Here is a 21,112-nt window from a genome sequence, read left to right as displayed (position 1 = left end):
TGTTCACATGTTTTCAATTGCTGATCTCATTTAATACTGCCATATGGCTTCCAAATACATTCAGAAATATATTCCTAACTTACCCTGAAATCTCCTAGAGCTTGATAATGACACAGTAGCACACCAGGCTCTCAGGATTGCCCAGGCTTCAGCTCCTCCAGAGATGATGAACCCTAGGAGCCCAGAGTAAGCTCTGACCTCATCACTGTTTATGTGAGCCACATACACACCGTGTGTGCACCTACATAAACAATCCTCATTCCTTCCTAAGGCCTATTCGACAAACAAAGCCCTAGGACATCAAGATAATTCAGGATATCCCTCAATAAATGAATTACAGGGTTCTGCCTGGCTGATTTGGCCATGTAAATACATTTCTAGGAATCATGCTACAAATGAAAAAACAATCAGATTAGCTCCTACGCTGGAGAGTAGGCAGATAAATCATACCAGATAAAATGGCTGTCATCGGTACACCCCAGAAACAAACACTATTTTTAGTTAAGAAAAACAGGTAACATTCTCTGTATTTTCACATTTCCATTTACCTTAGGTTAAAAAAATAAGAGTATTCCTTTTGGAATATGATTCATGCATGTTTCATTCAAATAAAGAAATAATTGTGCTTACAACTTTTAGCCAGAATATAAATCCCCAACGCTTAACATCAGTTATTTCTAGAGCTGTATCACATATCTCAGAATAACAAGGTCTCTTGACTGTCTAGGGAAGTTTATTTTATTATGCTAAGACAAAGATGAATTTCTTAAAATTTTAATTAAAAACACAGAAACATTCTTACAGGAATGGTAGAAAAAAATACCTTTTATCACTATAGAAACATATTCTCTTTAAGTAACTGCTAATACCATTGTCACAATACTCACATTTAAAGTGCGTTATTCATGTGATTATAAAAACTTAAGAATTTTTAGCAGCTTACGATAAAGATATTAATTGGTAGAGTTTAAGAAGCTTTTAACCTGCATGTAAATAATTCTTTGTCACAAGATGTTAAATCTTCTGTAATTAGTAAATAATTTTTCTAGTAAATTCCTCCTATCTCAGAGTCAAGAAATATTCTACATTAATACTACAATCTGGTTATATTGGCATTGGATGGCTAACCTTATTATTAAAATTTACAGCAAAGAATAGAGAAAATAGAAGGAAGAGATCTGTCCCAGGGAGACTCATTATATCCAATCCTTTTTATTGTCACTGCTGTTTTTGAAAATGTTTAGCCCATCGTTACATAGTATCTGTTTGTAACTGATGTGGAACTTTTCAATTTGTACCAAATTCATCTCACAATCACACTGCCTTTTAAAATATAATTAAAAAAAATTCTTAAAGGATTAAGAATAGAGATTACTATTAATAAAATAGATTAGTCATTATTTACAATGAGAGAAACAGAATATTTATATTTTGAGGCATTAACCATTTTTACCTCTAGGAACAAAACAAAAGCCTAACATATTTCGTCCTGCTGGCACGGTTCCTGGCACAATTTGGTTGCTAATAAATGCTTGTTAATTAAATTAATGAATAACCTAGAGCTAAATATAATTTCAGAAGTAGGTCCAGAAGTATAGAATATCTTTCATGGTATCCAAGTGGCAAATAAGCATCTCACTACTTAGAAGAATAGCATTTCCAATTTTCATGGAAATGCTGATACAATATTATAAATCCCCTTTATCTATCTAACCAGTGTGCTTTAATAAGTTGTTTTGACTGGGAACTCTTCCCAGAAAATACTTAACGGACCCCACAACATACGTTAATACAAACTAGTCTCAACCAGAAGATTCACTTCTTTAATTTCAAAAGATCTCATATATTGACTTCTCATATTTTGATTATGTTTTGTATTCCCCACTTCTCAGATATATTGTCTTTTTCACTTGGTTCTTTTCTGTAATTCCTCATATTTGGCATTGCTGGCACTTGGGATCAATCACACACGTTTGACTGCCAGATGACAGCCAGGACAACTCAATGCCAATCACATCTGAATACGTAGCTTATTATCGGACAGTTCACATGGTAAGTATATTAAAACATGATTATTCAGCTCTGTTGTCCCACTCTGTAGATTTACGCTTGATCTAAAAATCTGGCATCTTATCATAATAGACACTTGTGCCTTGAACCATTTCCTGATGGAAAGGAGTGAACTGTCAAGAGCTTTTAAAAGCCTTGGGTGTAATCCTGCCAAGAAGAAGGAAGTAAATGACTCACTATAAGAGGTGCACCCTAACCTTTCCAGGTCACAAGGGACTTATTCAGAAAACTCTCTCCTGGAGCATTAAATTGCACCCTGGTGGTTTCCAAACTGTGACTGGGGAAGTTAATCACCTAACAAGAAAAAAGCAATTCTCTCCTGCTTTCACAAATAGGTCCAGGGCCATTATTTTCACAGTTTTACACCTTTAGATTTCAAGAAATCTCTAGCATATAATGTAAAATGTACAAAATCTCTGCATGCAGGTTTAAAATCACACTTAAGGGAGTTAAGCCTCTCTGTGCCTGACATGGTCTTTGTTGAGTTTATTTTTCCACTTTTGCCCTCAAAATGTCAAATGCTCTCTCGCTGTTGCAAGAAAAATCTGAAAATAATAATAATAATATTTGGGGAGCTGCCATGGGAACCTCTGGATCACAGTCTTTTTTGTCTTTAAAGCTAGGAGTTGAGTTAAATTTTTAAAGTTCACTGCAAAATTTATCTACCTTCTTTTTTTTTTTGATATATAAAAGCACACAAACAATTTCTATAGTTTGAGAATAAGAGGGCAAATGACAATTCTATGCCAAGTTGAAGACAGAAGTCTTGATGAAGTAGCAGAGAAAACGGCAGTAGAGTCTCACATCCTTCCCCATTTGGTGTCTCTCAGGTTTCAATAATATGGACCCATTAGATGAAAAGATATTGGATAACTAACTTTTATTAATCCACTTAGTTCATGTTGCCAGAACAAAACCTCTACACATGGCCAAGAAGTTACACCAACATCCCCTCTCAGATATCCAGTTTACTGTGTTGGCTCTGATTTTGTGCTATAACAGGACACAGCAGCATCCAGAAAGTCACCCCCCATCTGTCCCCTCCTTCACATGGAGGCAGATCACTTCCTAATAGGGACCCGCCACCAAGGCCTTCATGTATCTTCCCCTAACAATCTTTCTCCTCTTGGGGGGGTGGGGGGAGACATTTTCCTATTTCACAGTTTTGTCTCAACCTTTAATTAATCCTTTTGGTTTTCAAATTATGGCTAACAAAAGCTAGAACAGCGTTAATTGCAAAAAGAGTAGAAAAATTAACCTCAATTTGCAGATGAAGTAGGAAGAAGCTCTTTATTTAGTTACTTTTTCCTCATTATAGGTTATACAGATGGCAAACCTGGGAATTAAAGACAGGTGTTTATACTACGTAATATAAAAGGTAGAAAATAAAGAGTGGTTTTAATCCTCTCACAAATCAGTGACGTTTTGTCAAATCTCGTGTTTGACAAGAAAAAAAAATCATAATTTTTTTTCCAGGATACTTTGCTAGTTCTCAGGAATGATTTATTTTGGTTACATAGACCACAGCTATAAGTCAGTGAACACAGCATATAGTACTGAAATTTAGCACCAGAACAATCCAGTGATTTATGCTTTTAGATGAACTTTAGCATACAATGGATATAGAGCTAAGATCTTCTGATCTGTGAGCACAAAAGGGCTAGAATTGTTTGGACTTGTGCATATTCAAGTCTGGTTAAGCAGTGAAACACGCTGAAGCTCTTAACGATGAACGGGATTATTAATGCAACCCAGAAGGCAAATCTCAAGAGAGTTGCAGAAGAAATTGTAAACAAAAGATGTTTTAAATGAATACAGACTCTTGAAAAGATTTGTCAAATGGTCTGATCATCCAACAAATGCCAACTGTGACATATTCTTGACTTTTTGAGATTTACAGCAATCTGCTTTAATTTTGCATATTCATGCTTAAACTTTGGCATTCTTGCTTCATACATCCTCTAACTGGTTAAAATGTTCAAAGCTAGGCACATTTGTATTTCTTTGAATTCTACCCTCTCCTCCTTTCACACCCAGCTAGAGTTTTGACCTACCAGAAATTCCATGGGTTTTTGTTGATTTAAAAACATTTATATAAGAAAACTCCAGATGAAGCTTCTTAAGATCCATATCATTTCGTATCTTTAAACTGGGATCCATGATTAAGCTTCACAAAATGAATGAACCCCTTGAAATATATGAAATCATGTGTGTAAGTGTACACGTTTCTAGGGTGACGACCCCTTGGTGCCCATCTGGGCAAATATCATTAACGCCAGCCACGTGAATAATTACTAGATCTTTAAATAATGTGCCATGTACTTGTCTACAAAACCAAATATTTCTATTTTCATAATAGGTGTTCATTTTCAAGGATGAAATGCAAATAGGCATTCACATATACATATGCATATTTACAGGAAGAAAGCATAGCATCTTGGTGCTATAGTTTTTAAAAGCATCTGATGAAAATCTATTTATTTGCATTTTGAAAGCAGTGACTGAGTGAGACTCTGCTGTTGAGGAAATCTGGGTGATGAATACAGTCTCAGAGGCACAGGATAGCTTTCAAGCTAATGCCTTTTCAACATACTTCTTAATTTTCTATTTAACTTAATTAAAACCAGAAAACACTAGTGCCTCTGGTTACATCACTTCCCATTGGTCTATAGCAAGATCTGTCTATTGAGCTTGGTAAACATTCAAAGGGAAGGACTTAATACTGAGAGGCTTTACTGAAATAGCATCACACCACTCAGCATAGTTTATAGGATTTGGTTCAATAAATGCTAATTCTCTCATTTTTCTTACCACCCACTGTTTGTTACTGAGTTTGCAATGAAAAGCTCTCAAGTTAACCAGCCCCCTTGGGCTCACCGATTTATACAAATCTCAACTAAAAATAAATGAATGGTGATTGAGTAAACAAGAAATGCATAAGGTAGAGGGGTAATTATTGACTTTTCTAAAAGATGATTTTTAACTTACCAGTCTTTTAACATTTAAGCACATTCTGATTAGCTCTACAAAACGTGGACTATATTCAAAACTTGCTGGTAGAATGCTTTAAACATGGCAGCATTCATCTCTCCACATATTAAGAACTTAGCAAATAATTCTAAACTCATTTAGCAACTATTACATTGAGGTACAGATGTCCCATGTTGACCTTAGAGAGATATGCTATACACATACATTTTATACAATGCTTGGTATTTGCTATTCCAAAAGGAATGATTAGAAAATGATAGGTTGTAGGGAAAAGGATGATCAGTAACATCATGTAAAAACTAACATAGCACTGCAATTTATTTTTTGCTTTAGAAAACTTATAGTTATACTATCTTGCATACTGGTCAAACACTGATTTAACTGTAATCAACATCCCACTGTGACTAAATATGGATTAGCTGGAACCTCCCTATGGCATCACCTGCTATGAAGCACCCATTCATTCCTGTCCTTTTTGTCTCAAATGATTGCTGCTTCTTATTGAACATTTATTGCCCTGTCACTAGAATTTACCAAAAAGCATTGAGCAAAATCTCCACTTAGTGATAAAACCATGCTCCTTAATGAAGAGTCTCACAACATTTGTGTTCTACCCAGGATTCTATAAAGAAGTTTTTAGGGATCTCAAAAAAATGTAATGTTTGGCTGAAGTACTCAGGAATGAGAAAAGAAAGGATGCTGGTGTTATAGAAACTGCCAAAAATTTTTTACTCAAACATTCAGAGTCTGAGTGTGAAGCAGTGAACACAGGCATGAAATAAAATTCAGCATGGATAAGATGGCTGCAACTGAGAGACACTGGAAAAATTGAAACAACACAACTGGCACCAGTAGACAGATGTACATAAAATGTTTTCATTTCCACTTAGAAAATGTTTAAAAGTAGGTGAAGTCAGGATAATAACTGATACCATCTACTGGAAGATTTAGACTAAGTAATCTATCAAAACATCAAAAATCTTGGCATTACAAAGAAAGGTTTGGTTATTTATCTTTTAAATAGTTCAATTCTTACTAATTAGAGGCTGCTTGGTTTTCCCAGACCTAGGCTTACAATAGAAAGTTTAAAAAAAAAAAAGCTTTAAAAAAAAGTAAAAAAAAAAAAAAATCCCTATCCAACCTTTGGTTTCACTGTACAGGTTCCCACAGCAAGTCTAATTTCTCTTCAGATTACAGAGAATGTTCAACAGTCAGAAAACAGCATCATCTTCTCCACATCTGTGAAGAAGCAGTACCCTAACAGTTGTAAGGGAGAGGGCTCAGACAGGATTTAACTCCTATTTCATGAAGCTCTGAGTAGCCTGAGTATGAGCCCCGATAAAGCAAGAAGCACAAGGCACAGGACTGCAGAGCTGGCTAACAGATGATGAGTTTGGTTTTAAGTAGTACTTAAGTTTGGTAGCTCAGAGGCCTCCAAAGGCAATGGAAGTTCAACATGTGTGATGCAACTTTGGAGAGGAATTTAACTTTTCTTGAGGGAAAAAAAAGTGTAAGTCCTTGATTTTCCAAGAGGTTGGTCCTTAAAAGAGTCACTAGCCCTCAACAGAGTAAGAGTTTATCCTGAATGCAAAGACACACCTTTGCTCTAGCTTTTTTTTTTTTTTTGGTCTGGAAAAAATGGAACTGTTTCAGGCCAGGTGCAGTGGCTCATACCTGTAATTCTAGTACTTTGGGAGGCTAAGGCAGGAGGATTGTCATTTGAGGCCAGGAGTTCAAGACTAGGTTGGGCAACATAGGCAACATATGGAGACCCTGTCTCTATAAAAAATAGAAAAATTAGCTGAGCATGGTGATGCACGCCTATAGTCCTAGCTACTCTGGAAGCTGAGACATCGATTGAGCTCAGGACTTTGAGGCAGTGAGCTATGATGAAGCTTCTGAACTCTAGTCTGGCAATAGAGCAAGACGCTATCTCAGAAAAAAAAAAAAAGAAAAGAAAAGAAAAAGAAAAAAGAAACTTTTAATTATTGTAATATTTGAAGTGTTTATTTTAAATATAATATATATGAGTCTAAATATGAAGCAAATAGTGCGTTTTTAGATTGCTCATTCAATGTATCAATGTATAGGTACATAATTAATTAAACAGGAAATTTGGAACATAAAGTACACATAGTTATAGGAACTTACAAAATGAAATTCATAGTAGGACAGGAATTCTAGCTGCATAAGAACATGATTTCATAATAGTTCCAAGTTTAGATTTAAAAATATGAATAAAAGTATCAGTTAAACCTGAGCTTCAAAGAGACTGAAAATAATCCAGGTTGTTAAAAAACCCCACGTTTGCAAGTCTGGGAATACATGATAGAGTTTGGTAAGAGTTAAACAGATAATAATTCTAAAAGGGATAACATCTATAGAATCTATGGGAAAACACTTTCACTGATTTATTTACTTAAATTGAAATAACATTTACTCAATACAGTATTTTGTATTTTTCAGCCACTGTGTTGAGGATCAGGGAGATCTCAGCAATATTTATGTATGGCTCCAAAGATGTGGCCTTCCTCAGACAGTCACTGCCAAGGTCTTGATTTATGACTTTCAAGAGCAATGTATAAAAGTCTTCAAGAAGGGATCTAAAATTTTCTTGAGCTTTCCAAGGTGCAGAAGTAACTACTAGTAGCATCAAATTAAAATTTAAATGAACACTCAAAGATGGTAACTTAACAAAAATGGCAGGTAATGCCCCAAGATTTCACGCCTGTGACTACCCAGCCCCACTTTTTTATTATGAAGAAGAGATTTATGCAGGAATCCTTGGATCAATCAACAGGAATCTGATTTTTCTTAAACAGTAAAATAATTTTTCCTAATACAGTTTTTTATTTCAAATAAACACGCTAATTCCATATGAAGCGATCAACAGACTCACAAGAACCATTAGGGCCAATCTGAAATTATCCCCTCAAAAGAATGCTGTTTTCCCCGCAAAAGAAAACATAAACAAACAAATAGTACAACTGTCCCCTGTGATAAAACCTGAACCTCTGGCAAACATTCTTCCTGCCAGCGCCTTTCCTGTGATGGAGGATGAGACTAAACTGAAAGAGTTTAAATGTGCGTTTGTTAAAGACGCCACTCAGTCCTTATTTTTAGCCCTATCACTGACCATTTAGCAAAGATCTGACTTCAGAGACCTGGACTTCCAGCTGGAACACGTCACATCGCGTCTGCTTTTAAGGCTCTGGTCTCAGTACCCACGCTCCTGCCCTACTCTGGCGAATGATCCCCACAGCTCCTCCCCTGAAAGTGTGTTCCTCCAAAAAGGAGAGGAATCAAGGAACTTTTGATCTGCAGAGAGACATAAAGAGAATTTTACTGAGACGTGCCTTGTTTAGGACAGAGATTTTTTTTTTTTTTTGCCAATGGAAAATGAAAACGCTAATGTGAATATTCCTTTTCAAAAGCTCTTTGTTCAGAGGGGAAGTCTGGTTTAGCGAGAAGGCACTGCAGTGGGTGGTGGTGATTCACGGCTCTACCCTGCTCCTTACCAGTGGTGTCACCCTGAACCAGCCATTCCATCTCCGGAGGCTGTAGTGAGGTCATGGATAGAACAGGGTCAACACTATCTTACTACCTGGAACAATGCCAGGAGCTCTTCCAGGGCTCCTCGTGGCTTTTCAGTGCACTACAACTTTACACACAGAAAGAAAAATTAAAATGGTGAAGAAAACCAGTGCAAATGGCATTTTGGTTTAGTTAGACAAAATACACAATAGCACCTGACAAATCTTAAAAAAGCAAAATCCAAAATGATCAAACTATTTCCAACTCACTTAACTACACTCCAGAACAAAGCTCAAGAATATTACAAAAACACCGAGCACTCAACAAAGTAAAATTCAGTACCTAATATCTAATGCAAAATTATGAGGCAAGAAATGATGCAATAAAACAGTCAAAATTGGCTCAAAGTTGACTAACAAGTTACAAGCAGCAAAAATGGATATTTAAACAATTTTTAAAACTACATTCCATAGGTTCAAATATTAATATGGAAGATATAAGGGAGGTAAAAAAAAAAAAAAAAAAAGAATTCTATTTCCAGCCAAGATTGAGAAAAAGGAACGGGATTTATCCTCCCGTCTGAAACAATCAACGAATGGACAAAATATATGGCACTATGTCTCGGCAGGATATCAGACACCAGGTGAAGGACGGTGATCTCTGAGAATGGGGCACAAATGAGGTCCTGCAGCTGTCAAAACTACTGCCCTGCGTTTCCAGGCCATGGCTCAAGAAGGGGGGACCCAGGCAGAGCTGGGAGGACTCTCAGAGTCACAGACATGAAGTGAGAGCCAGGAGAGAATGAGGCGGCTAAAATTCACAGGACAGAGTGTGGGTGAGGAGGGAGTTGCTCTGAAGGAGAACCCAGAGATTTATAAAGGGTGATCCTTGAGAACAGGGCCGAGATGATCACAGCACATGCATGTGAAAGAAATTGAGACCTGGGTGGAAACATTACCCAAGAGCATCAGAGACAACAGTGCCAGAAGTTCACAGAGAAATAAAACAGTACTTGTTTCTACGAGACAGATGAGAAAACTTAACATTCATGGTGGACTACTCAGAAGGGTCCTGCCTCACTAGCGGGGAATGCTTAGCTATAGGCGGCTAACTGCTCCAATAGCACCTGACGAATCTTAAAAAAGCAAAATCCAAAATGATCAAACTATTTCCAACTCACTTAACTACACTCCAGAACAAAGCTCAAGAATATTACAAAAACACCGAGCACCCAACAAAGTAAAATTCAGTACCTGACATCTAATGCAAAATTATGAGGCAAGAAATGATGCAATAAAGCAGTCAAAATTGGCTCAAAGTTGACTAACAAGTTACAATCAGCAAAAATGGATATTTAAACAGTTTTTAAAACTACATTCCATAGGTTCAAATATTAATATGGAAGATATAAGGGAGATAAAAAAAAAAAGAGCCAAGAGTGAATTTCTAGATATTCTAGAAAAAGATATTATGTGGGATGATGAGATGAAACACAGCCTGACAGAACTAAGGGCAGACTGAACTACACTGTGGCTTTAAATCACTCAAAACTAGTGATAAAGGCAAAACTGCAAAAGCAGTCAGATTTAAAATAAGACATTATTTACAGAGACATAAAGATAAAGAGCAGATTTTGTGTTGTATACAATGCAAATAAGCAGACATAGAGCATCATCTTTAAAGTAGTGGAAGAAAAATCCTCAAATCTAGAATTCTATATCCAGCGGAAAAAAAAAAAAAAGAAAAAAAGAAAAAGGAAAGAAAAAAAGAAAACAATAACAATAACAACAACAAAATTCTCAAAACCAAAGGAAAAATAAAGACATTTTCAGACCTACCCAAGCAAAAGAATTCGCCACTAAACTACATATAATCAAAGACATTTCAAAGCACATCTTTCAGGCAGAATAAAAATACCAGTTAGATCTGCATAAAGAATTAATAGTACCAGAAATGGTGACTACATAAGTAAATACATGTGTTATTTTTCTTATTTAAAACTTTTCAAAAGATTACTATTTAAAGAAAAACAACAACTGTGTGGTATAGAAAACGTATGAAAACAGCTTACAGGGTAAGAGAGGAAAAATGGAAGTACTTTATTAAAATGTTTTATACTACCTATGAAGTAGTAAAATATTATTTGAACTGGTATAATATCATTGTGATAAGTTAAAAATGTTTTCTATAAACCTAAATGCAACCACTAAAATAACAAATAGAATTTACAAGCCAACAAAGGAAACAAAAGAGAATCATAAAAAATAAAATCCATTTAATTCCCCTGCCCTCAAAAAAGGAAAAAAGAAACCAAGAACAGACTGGACAAGCAGAAAACAAATAGCAAGATGATAGGATGAAATATAACCACATTAATAACCTCACTAAATGTGCATGGTCTTCCAATTAAAAGACAAAACCCAACTATATGTCTCTATAAGAAATGTACTTCATATATAAAGACGGTTTTAATAAAAGTACAAGGATGGAAAAATACACTATGCTTACATTAATCAAAAGAAAGCTAGAGTAGATTTATTAATATTAGACAAAGTAGATTTCAGAGCAAAACATATTACTAGGGACGAAAAGGTCATTTTATGAGAAGGGCCTCAAAGAGGGCATAACAAACTCGAACATTTACACACTTAAAAATAAAGCCTCAAAAGACACAAAACAAAACTGATAGCATTCACAATTATAGTCAGAGCCTTCCATATCCCTTGCTCAATGATGGATAGAACAAGCAGACATAAATTACACATACGCTCAGAACATTCCTTATCAGAAATGGTGACTACATAAGTAATAGTACCAGACATAGTACCAGAAATGGTGACTACATAAGTAGTCACCATTTCCGGTCATATAAGTAAATACATGTGTTATTTTTCTTATTTAAAAACTCTTCAAAAGATTACTATTTAAAGAAAAACAACAGCAGTGTGGTATAGAAAAAGTATGACAACAGCTTAAAGGGTAAGAGAGGAAAAATGGAAGTACTTTATTGGAATGTTCTTATACTACCTATGAAGTACTAAAATATTATTTGAACTGGTATAATATCAAATAGAGTTCAAAGTAAACTCTCCCACTGAGTGTCGGTGAAGAAACCTATGCCTGCACCACTTGGTAAGCCTTTGTGGGCAACGATCGCTGAAAATCACCAATAAGCCTTGTCACTGCTGACGTCATGATGGACGAGACCACCCCACCCCCAGCCTTTGCATTCTGGTTTCTACCAGTCCACTAAAAGTTCTTACAACTCAAACTCAGCCAAGGCTCAACTTTCCTTGACCTCATTTACATAACTTAACAGGATGAGGAGACTGGGCTAGGTTATTTCTAAGGTTCTTTGCTGTGGACTGAATGTTTGTGTCCCCTCTCTGCCAATTCCTATGTTGAAACCTAACCTACCACGTGGTGGTATTAGAGATGGAGCCTTTGGGAAGTGATCACATCAAGAGGACAGAACGCTCACAAATGGGATTATCATACTTATGAGGAAGCCCCAAAGAGCTACTTAGCTCTTTCTACCGCAGGAGAACACAGCAAAAGACTCTGTAAAAAGGGTCTGTGAACCAGGAAAGAGGCCCTCACCAGACACCAAATCGGCCAGTGCCTTGATCTCAGACTTCTCAGCCTGCCAAACATGGGAAATAAATTTCTTTTGCTCACAAGCCAGCCCCTCCATGGTATTCTGTGATAGTAGCCTGGAGGGACTAAGACATCCTCCCAGCTTTTGGTTTTGCATTTCAATTATAGCATCAGTGCTACTCCCTCAGGAATATGAAGTCAGGTCTTGCAGTGTGAGTCCTGGCGAAGCCTGACTTGACTGGTGTGTGGAGAAGGGCAAGTGCCTATCGTGCTGAGACGGCCCTGTGACCCCTTGACCTTCAAGATGGAATGGACAAGAGGTCGAACCTGGGAATAACGGGACTCCTGGCATTTCTCCTAATTTCTTCTGTATGGCTTCCTCTCCCCAGGGCCCCAGCCCTACTGCCTGTGCTGCGTGCGACCTAAGGGAGGTGAGACCTACCCGGGGAGGAACGGCCTGCAGGGCGGTGATGTAGTTCTCCAGGGCCAGGCGGCGGCGGTCGTTGAGCATGGCTTCCACTCTGGCCATGTGTGTCTCCACCAGCTGCTGTCTCTCGTTGGCCGCTTCCTGTTCCAGAGACTCCACTTTCTCCTGGAAATGCTGCCATCAGAAACACACACATCCATCAGGACTGCACAAGTAGGATGGAACAGCAAGTCTTAATCTTTTGAAAGGGACGTCCTATTCCATTCTTTTTAAGCGATAAAAACTTCTGAAGGTTGCATAGTCATCCCAACATCTTGACTACGTCTGCACGTTTTATAGTTAACTTCCCTTTCCTGCACTCTCCACTCCCTGACAGACCTAATTTCTCATTGGAAATCAGTATTTTGTAGGGTCCCTGAAGACTGAGCCGACTAAAGAGAATCTCAGAGAAATGTATGTGCTCTTGAAACGCTCACATTATATATACTTTTAAAAATTCCTCTCTTACTGAAAGTACTTTAAGTAATTGACCATGATAATCTCTGTTTAATTAAGGTAATTTTGAGATTGGTTTCAGTCAAAAATTCAAATTCTCATGTCAATTTTTTGCCAGGAGGAGAAGTACCAGAAGTTTATGGCAAGTGAAGAGATATATTATTAATAAAAAGTGGACGTAAGTAGCAATATGAGCTTTATGGCGGTGACTCACAACTTGAAATAACTGGGAGCAAACAAAAGGCAGGGCTGAAACGACTCAATTACTAGGCAGTAATTAGGAATAGTCCACGTTCATGGGAATATGAACGATGACGCACGAGGTGGCAGCAGACCTGCAGTCACTTGATAAACAGCTGCTCTATGTCCTGCTCGGTAGGGAGCAGGTTCAGGCTTTACCTGGATAACCGCCTTCTTATCAGCTTTAGGCAAGTTCTTTGCTTGACGTTCTGCTTCTTCCCATTCTCTCATCACCTATAAAAATAAAAACACGTTTGAATTTAAAATCTTCGGCTTTTCCTTTAAATATAGATTTAACAGGGTGGGTTGTTATATTTTTCTTCTATTTTTGTCATTTTAAACATTACAAAATGTATCACATACTCATTCCTATCTAAATATTTGACCTCCTAGAAGGTTATAAATAATTTATCATAGCAGCTTATTAAACATAAATGTTCACATTTATTGCAGGAACATTGTCTTTAGAAGCAAGGCTGGTTTCCTTCCCCCACCTCCCAAGAAATGGGTGAAAGTCATTTTATTTTATGTGAACAAATACCAACTATTCATAAAAGACATATGCTAACTGAACAACGTCTTCCACTGTTAAACTGAACACAGAGTAAATTTTAGTCTCTTATGAAAGCAAGTTAAAACATTTAAACTGTTTATTTTTACTATAGGGCAAAAGGCAAATAAAGACATTTTACACGCACATATCATGAATACAATGCCAAAAAGAGTACATAATGGGGGTAGAGATAGAAGGCTTCTGTTGTCACAGATCCTAAATCTAGCTCCTGAAAGAAACAATGGGAATCAGGGGTATGATGAACAGCAAGAATTACTCTAATTCCTTCCAGAATTTCTGAGAAAAACATACATTATAATATTCTGAATGTAGCAAAAAAGTATTTTGGACAAGTAACATTTAGTAACCAGGTGCTATGGTTTGAATGTGTTCCCTAAAAAGCATGGGTTGGAAACTTAATCCCCAATCAACACTGTTGAGAGGTAAGGACTTTAAGAGCTGATGGATTAGTATTGTTATTGAGAAAATGGATTCATTATTGTGAAGAGTGGGTTGTTATATAATAAAAGAGATTTTGGCCCTTTCTTGCCCTTCTGACTTCCTTCATGGATGCACCAAGACCTTCACCAGAGGTTGGCACCATGCTCTTGGACTTCCCAGACTCAAGAACTGTAAGCCAAATAACTTTTTTCCTTTATAAATTACCCAGCCTGTGGTAGTCTGTTATAGCAACACAAAACTAACTAAGACACCAGGTGTATCTGTTTTGTTGGAAAACGATGCTTCCTGCTCTCAACCTTAATTTTCAACTGGATTTTCCTGAGAAAAAGTTCACTCATTGATCTGAATGCAAAAAGTAAAAGTCTGCACCTGTGTATGTTGTTGAATGGAAATGATATTAACTTCTTACCACCTATGGTTGCCTTTTCCTTTTCAAGTACACAACCTGCTGTCAATTAGAGTTTAAGTGCAACTCAAACCTGAACTAGGTTAAATGAAGAAAGAAGGATTAAGGAAGCAAAATACCCACTTGCTCCAGATGTGTATTTGCATACATTGTGTACTTCTGAGGCGTGACAAAACTTGATTACTGCATTTTAAGAGCCTGTTATTTATAAGCATTTATCCCTAAGGAATTAATTTTTCTGACATCTTTCAAGATGGCAAGGAAAAAAGGCTTGGAATAAATAACTACTGATAGAAAACTTCCATGAGACATCAAATCATCATGTAAGGGCTGAGCAGAGAGGATTGCTTGATGCCAGGAGTTCAAGACCAGCCTGGGCAACATAGTGAGACCCTATCTCTATAAAAAAAAAATTAAAAATTAGCTTAGCATGGTGGCTTGCACCTATAGCTACTTAGGGGGCTGAAGTGGGAGGATAGCTAGAGCCCAGAAGTTCAATCCTTTCAGCCTGAGGAACAGAGTGAAACCCTGTCTAAAAAAATGATAATTAAAAATTGAATAAAACATCACCATGTGGGTTTCTAATTAGCTATTATATTGTCAATTAGCATTAATTCTTTGTACAAGATATAAGACTAGCTTCCCTTTGTTTTAGTGAAATTATGGAGAAAAGAGGATGAAATACATATTCCATTACACTTGAACATATCAAAAATAAACTCAAGATTCGCAGCAAAATTGGGACAAACACCCTGCTGTGATGAACAATAACAGAACACACGAGAAAAGAAACATACTGTCCCAGTTGTTTTGGTGTCTCTATGAAGTTAATAAAGGGCACCTGTGGGCGAGGGGGATATTGAGGACTATCTTTGCTTTATAGACGAGATAAGCCTTGCAATAAAAATATTTCAATTTCCTGCTTCGAGAATGTTTACAGTGGCGGTACTCTACCAAGAATTCTTCAGGCAAGGGATCTCAAAATTAGTTTGAGATAGAGGCTGATGTTTTATTGGAATGTGAAAAACTGAATTTCCCCATTACATTTACATTTTTACCATCGCACCTTGTATACATTCAAAACCTGAATTTTCAGCTTTGAGCTGGAAGATTCGTGAACTAATTAAGAGATATATTTAGCAAATGAGTTGAAAAGAAGCATTACTATAGAAATGAACTCAAATTCTGCTTTTTAGAGCAATTTAACATTATCCTACATCCCCACAATTAAACAAATTACCTATACTGTTCCCTCTAGACTACTTACTGCAAATGAATACACACTGTAGGCTGAACATCCCCCCTGGTGATAACGGATAACATTACTGCTGACCCTGTCTATGTGTTTTACAAATCTATCTCATTTAACTGATTCCTAACAACAGCTTGTGAGATTAGGCATGGCCATCTCCATCTTATGGGCCAGGTTAAGGCATCTGCTCAAAGGTATGCAGGCAACAAATAAAGAAGGAGGCATATAAACCAAGATCTCTGTGGCTCTCAAGACTATGCCATTGTATTCTGTGGCCCAAAAAATAAGCACCACTTATGTACTCATCATCAAATTGGTATTACCTGAGCAACACCTAAGTGCACCTATAGGAATAACATTCATCGGGCATCAAGCAGATGGGAGGGGGGAGGAGGGGATGGGTATATACACATATAATTGAGTGCGATGTGCACCGTCTGGGGCATGGACACGCTTGAAGCTCTGACTTGGGGGGGAGGGGCAAGGGCAATATACATAACCTAAACATTTGTACCCCTATAATATGCTGAAATAAAAAAAAATCCCAAAAAATAAAAAAAATAAAAAAATGGAAAATCCACCAGGTGAGCTAAGTTTATTTATATTTAATGACAAGAGCAAGGGCTCCTTCTGGCATGTGGCTATTTGTCTTTAAAACAAGAAAAACCTTTGACTCTGGTCAACTTTCATTTTGAAGGATTTCATTTTAAGGACATACTAAAACTACTAAGTTCCTAAGTAATAAAAGCACTTACACTGTGTCCAGCTACTTATTTATACTTGCTAGATGCTGGTCATAACATACAGCAACAAAAGTCTACAGATTTAGAGTTTTTGTTCCCAACAACAAAGCAAAATACCCAAAAGTCCAAAATCCTCTGTGTTTGTAAGAAAACATTTAACAAAAAATATAATAAAAATCAATGAAAAATCCACAATGTTTTACATTTAAAATTCTCAAGATCTGAACCTTGTGATTGTTCTACATATTCTTATAAAGCACTTTTACATTGCATGCACAAAGGTATCAATTTCATCCGGATTTATGGATCTTCAAACACTTGGCTGTTTCATGCGGAGAAAATGACTACTACTAAGTAGATTTAAGAGGCAGGCAAGTTCAAAGTCAGAAAGTCCCTAGAATTCAGCATCATAGATTATGAGGATAAATGTCTCAGGTGTCTCACTTTCCTATGACCACTAGAATCTACTAGACAGAATTCTCTGCTCCAGAACAACATCTCATACTTTATCTCAGATATATCCTATGACAAAAAATGAAGAATATCTATCAAAATTTATATCAACTATGTCATAGGTTAAATAGAAGTGCTAAAAGAAAGCTGAATTATCATTTTAGCAGAGACTATCATATTTGAAGCTAACAGAGTATTTGAAATCAGTTTTCTTAACAGGATCAAAATGACCAAGATATACTGGGGGGGGGGGATGTAAGATTTAAAAAAAAATGTTTTTTTAAAAATAATGACTAAGTGGGTTCAAGAACAAAATGCAAGGTTAGTGAGGCTTATATGAACTTCTGGGTACTAAAAGGAGTTTAAAATCCAGCTGGAGAGGTAAGACAGATATATCCAAAACTCACTAAAAAAATGGAAGAGTAAATATTTAGAATTAAATGAAAGGTAAGAGCAATGACTACCCGTCCCCATTCTGAGTATCACCTGGGGCATAAGGAATGAGTGAGATTTGTCAATGTAGAGAAGAGCATGAGGGCATTTCCAGAAGTCCACTGCTGACAGCACAGGGAAGCCCACGATGAATGAGGTGAGCAGGTGCGGCCTAACCAGACAGCAGGGGGGCCTAACTAGACAGCAGTTTAACACGGCAGAGGAGACCAGAGTAGCAGCTGAAATGGAAGAGGTGGTAGGAAGACTAGGGTCAGGGTGCAATGGTTGGTGCTGGAAATGACAAGCTGAGCATTCAGTATTTACTTCTATTATTGTTCTCCTTTTTTTTTTTTTAGACTTCATATCCCCAGAATTGGATTTCTGAGGTTAGCAGGAAGCCTCTGAAAGCTTTAGAAAAAATAAATAAGATAGGATTTCAGTTTAAAAGAGAACGTGTCAGTGATAATAACTATGACTCATAGTCCTCCTATGCTTTCTTTACAATATTTATGTATCTGTTTGTGTCTTTCCTAATGAAAAATCCTACTGTTTTTTTTTTCCAAAGAATTGGCTTCACGTGAAACCTCACTATTCCATTCCACTGTAGTTAACTCTCTAGTTCGACTCATTTTTAGGTTTTCATATGAACACGGGCGACCATTAGAACTGCACAAATATTCCAGAGCCAAAAGTACTGTGATTATAAATAAGAGTTTTTTCCCGTCTGTGTTATTATACCAAAGTAGATCCCAAGTACCAAAGTAGATCCATGTATTGTGATTAATTATCTTAAGAGAAAAAAAAAGGTAACTGTGTTATGCCTTTCTAGATACGTTTTTAGTTGTATGTTTTAAAATGTAAGTTTTATTATTATTCAGGCACAGTGAGGACAACAGATCAGGAACAACTGGCACTGAAAAGATAGTTTGTTACTCACACTCCCAAGAGGGTTCATGTCACAACATGCAGGGCCACGCAGGAGGGACCAGCATTAGTCAGGAGATACAGGGAATGAGGGGAAAACATGGACAAAAGGTTTTCTCGTGGTCTTCATGGAAAGAAATGAGGGAGGCAGGGTAAACAGGTTTAGGATTGATTAGCTTGAAAACGTTCCAGAGACTCTGGGGAATGAGAGCGATGCCTAGTTATTTAGGACATGGCCCTGGGGTGATTAGAGCAGATGGACAGTGGCCCAGAGTATAAGAACCAGAGAAAGAAGGCAGTTAGGGGTTACGGCTTTGGATTGCTTGGCCTGCATGAGAAAACATGCTCATAGGCCACTCATTTGATAGCTCCAGAAACTGGTTAGCCTTGGGACAGGGAACTTCCCTAGGGGAGGTAAGGCCTCAGATCAGAAAATACAGAAAACAAAATCAAGATTAATCGTCTATTAACAATGTCTTATGCTCTTAGAAAATATATGACAGCATAATTCATGAATTGTGTTTAAGGTCTATCAAGAGACCTTTTAAGTATTTAAGTATGACAAAAATTAGTCAAATCTTCCGATAGTTACCACAGAATACTAACACCAAAAAACTGAATAGTTGACTTTAAACCAAAGTCTTTATTCATTCACTTATGTTTCCCTGGGCCACTTATATTGCTCTGTGCTAAAATGGGAAGCCATTCTCTCAAACCTCTATTCCCTTACGTATCGCTTAGGAGACCAGGTGAAATGATCATTATGGTTCAATTCGGTTTTAAGTTTCTATGGTCCTGTGAATTAACTTTGCAAGACATGGTAAGTTTAAAGTTATAATAATCTGGTATTTAATACAAAAGCCTTCACTTTTACTAAATAAAAGAACATTTTAATAGATTTTAATTTACAACATGGTAGTTATAGGTACTACATATACACATGGTAATAAAACCAAGCAAGTACTTTTTTTTCTTCACTAGAGAGAATGTTGTTGACATAATTTAATTTTTGCTTACAAAATCCTGCTGTACCTACTACACCTGGATCTTTTCTAGGCAGCATGTTCACGGAGGATGCAAAAAACCCACAGTACCTGCCCTCACAGCAAACATTTAAAACTAGAACTTTGCATCTTTAAAAATCTGAATAAAGTCACCAGGCCTCTGTGGAGACTGAGGCAGAGGCCATCTCAGATTTCCCACTATTGTAGGGCGCAAAGGTGGAATAGCTAGATTTACCTGGGACATTCTTTCTCGGTGCTTAGCCTCAAGCCTCTCTTTGGCTTTCTGGAAATGGGCGTGTTCATTCTCATCTCCAGGTGTCTCGAGATACTTGTCAACGGCGTCAGGGGTGCTGGCAGCGGTTGTAGGAACTAAAAAGCAGAAGAAAAGCAAGTTTGAGAAGAAAAACAGAATATCCAATCATTTAAAAGAAAGCCATATTTTCTGTTATTTCCCAGAACAAAGAATTTAGTAAAGAAGCACACACGAGATGTTAATGCCGTTTAAGAGAACACCATGGGACAGTTGGCAGCACAGTAAGGATGTGTTTCAACACTTTCAAGTATACGGTGAAGGAAAATCTTTAAGTCCATTTTGTGATTATAGTATTTATATTTAGAGTCCTTTACAAAATAAGCATGCACAGAGCAAAAACGGTGCTCACTACAGAAATGTAGTGATTTCCCAAATGCTCATGCTTTGCTAGATTAATTTTTTGCAATCTTGAAAATAAATGATGGCAATATCAGTATCATATGTGAAGATTCCTGCAGAAACCAGAGAAACCTGAAAATAGCCTGTTGCAGAATAACTACACCTCAAAGTAAAGGTAAGCTCTATACTGTATTTAGATAGTTTAATTACAAAGACATCTGTTATGCGACAGTATTTGAAACACTACAAAAATAAATGTAAGTATCAATAAACGCATTTTTAAATAACAAAAGGACTTTTCTGCCTTTACAAATTTGGCAATAGTCAATGAATTCATTACACTAGTTGTCAAAAAGAAAGTAATTTCTATTTTAAATTCAACTAATACCGCTAAGCAATGTTGAGTTGCAATATATATTACTATATTATGTGGAAACATAAATACCCATAAAATTGAAGAGTAACTATAAAACAAAAATGTCCTAACTCATAAGCCAAGTAATTTATAATGCTCGCACAAGCAGTTTTCCGAAAGATTCATGACTAGTGAGAATTTGGATTATTTATGAGCTTAAAAAAGAAAAAGAAAAAGAGATTTTGAATTAAAGAAGAAAGCATGTTCAACCTAGAAATAGAAGGGGCATTTTCACTGGGTTTTCAGGTCAACTCAACGTAAGCGTTTTATTCAAAAGAGTATTCAAAAATCATCAAGAATGCAAGTATTCTCATCTAATTCCTTAAGTATTTTATTTGGGATATCATATCCCAAAGTGGATTTCAACAAGAATTTATGGCTACATCATTTTGAAACTAAACTCTAGGTTAAAAGTGTTTTATACATGCTTGAAGAAAATGTCTGGAATCTTAATCCAAAGGC

The 21,112-nt window shown here is 36.7% G+C and overlaps 2 protein-coding genes across 7 annotated transcripts in view; both read right to left on the bottom strand.

Annotated features, from left to right (window-relative positions):
* ATP5PF (ATP synthase peripheral stalk subunit F6) overlaps window positions 1-21,112 on the bottom strand; it is a 411,638-nt gene that overhangs the window by 195,766 nt on the left and 194,760 nt on the right. The window lies entirely within an intron of this gene.
* The window catches only part of APP (amyloid beta precursor protein), a 249,330-nt gene that overhangs the window by 60,895 nt on the left and 167,323 nt on the right, over window positions 1-21,112 (bottom strand). For all 6 annotated transcript variants that reach the window (XM_012764451.2, XM_012764452.2, XM_012764453.2 and 3 more), the window contains 3 exons: window positions 19,819-19,952; window positions 13,514-13,588; window positions 12,635-12,793 (listed from right to left, as the gene is read on the bottom strand). In XM_012764451.2, the coding sequence (XP_012619905.1) occupies window positions 12,635-12,793; window positions 13,514-13,588; window positions 19,819-19,952 (368 nt within the window). The remainder of the gene's footprint in view (window positions 1-12,634; window positions 12,794-13,513; window positions 13,589-19,818; window positions 19,953-21,112) is intronic.

This window comes from Microcebus murinus, chromosome 1, assembly GCF_040939455.1.
Source record: "Microcebus murinus isolate Inina chromosome 1, M.murinus_Inina_mat1.0, whole genome shotgun sequence".
Taxonomy (NCBI): Eukaryota; Metazoa; Chordata; class Mammalia; order Primates; family Cheirogaleidae; genus Microcebus; species Microcebus murinus.
This window is presented reverse-complemented; position numbering and strand designations above follow the sequence as displayed.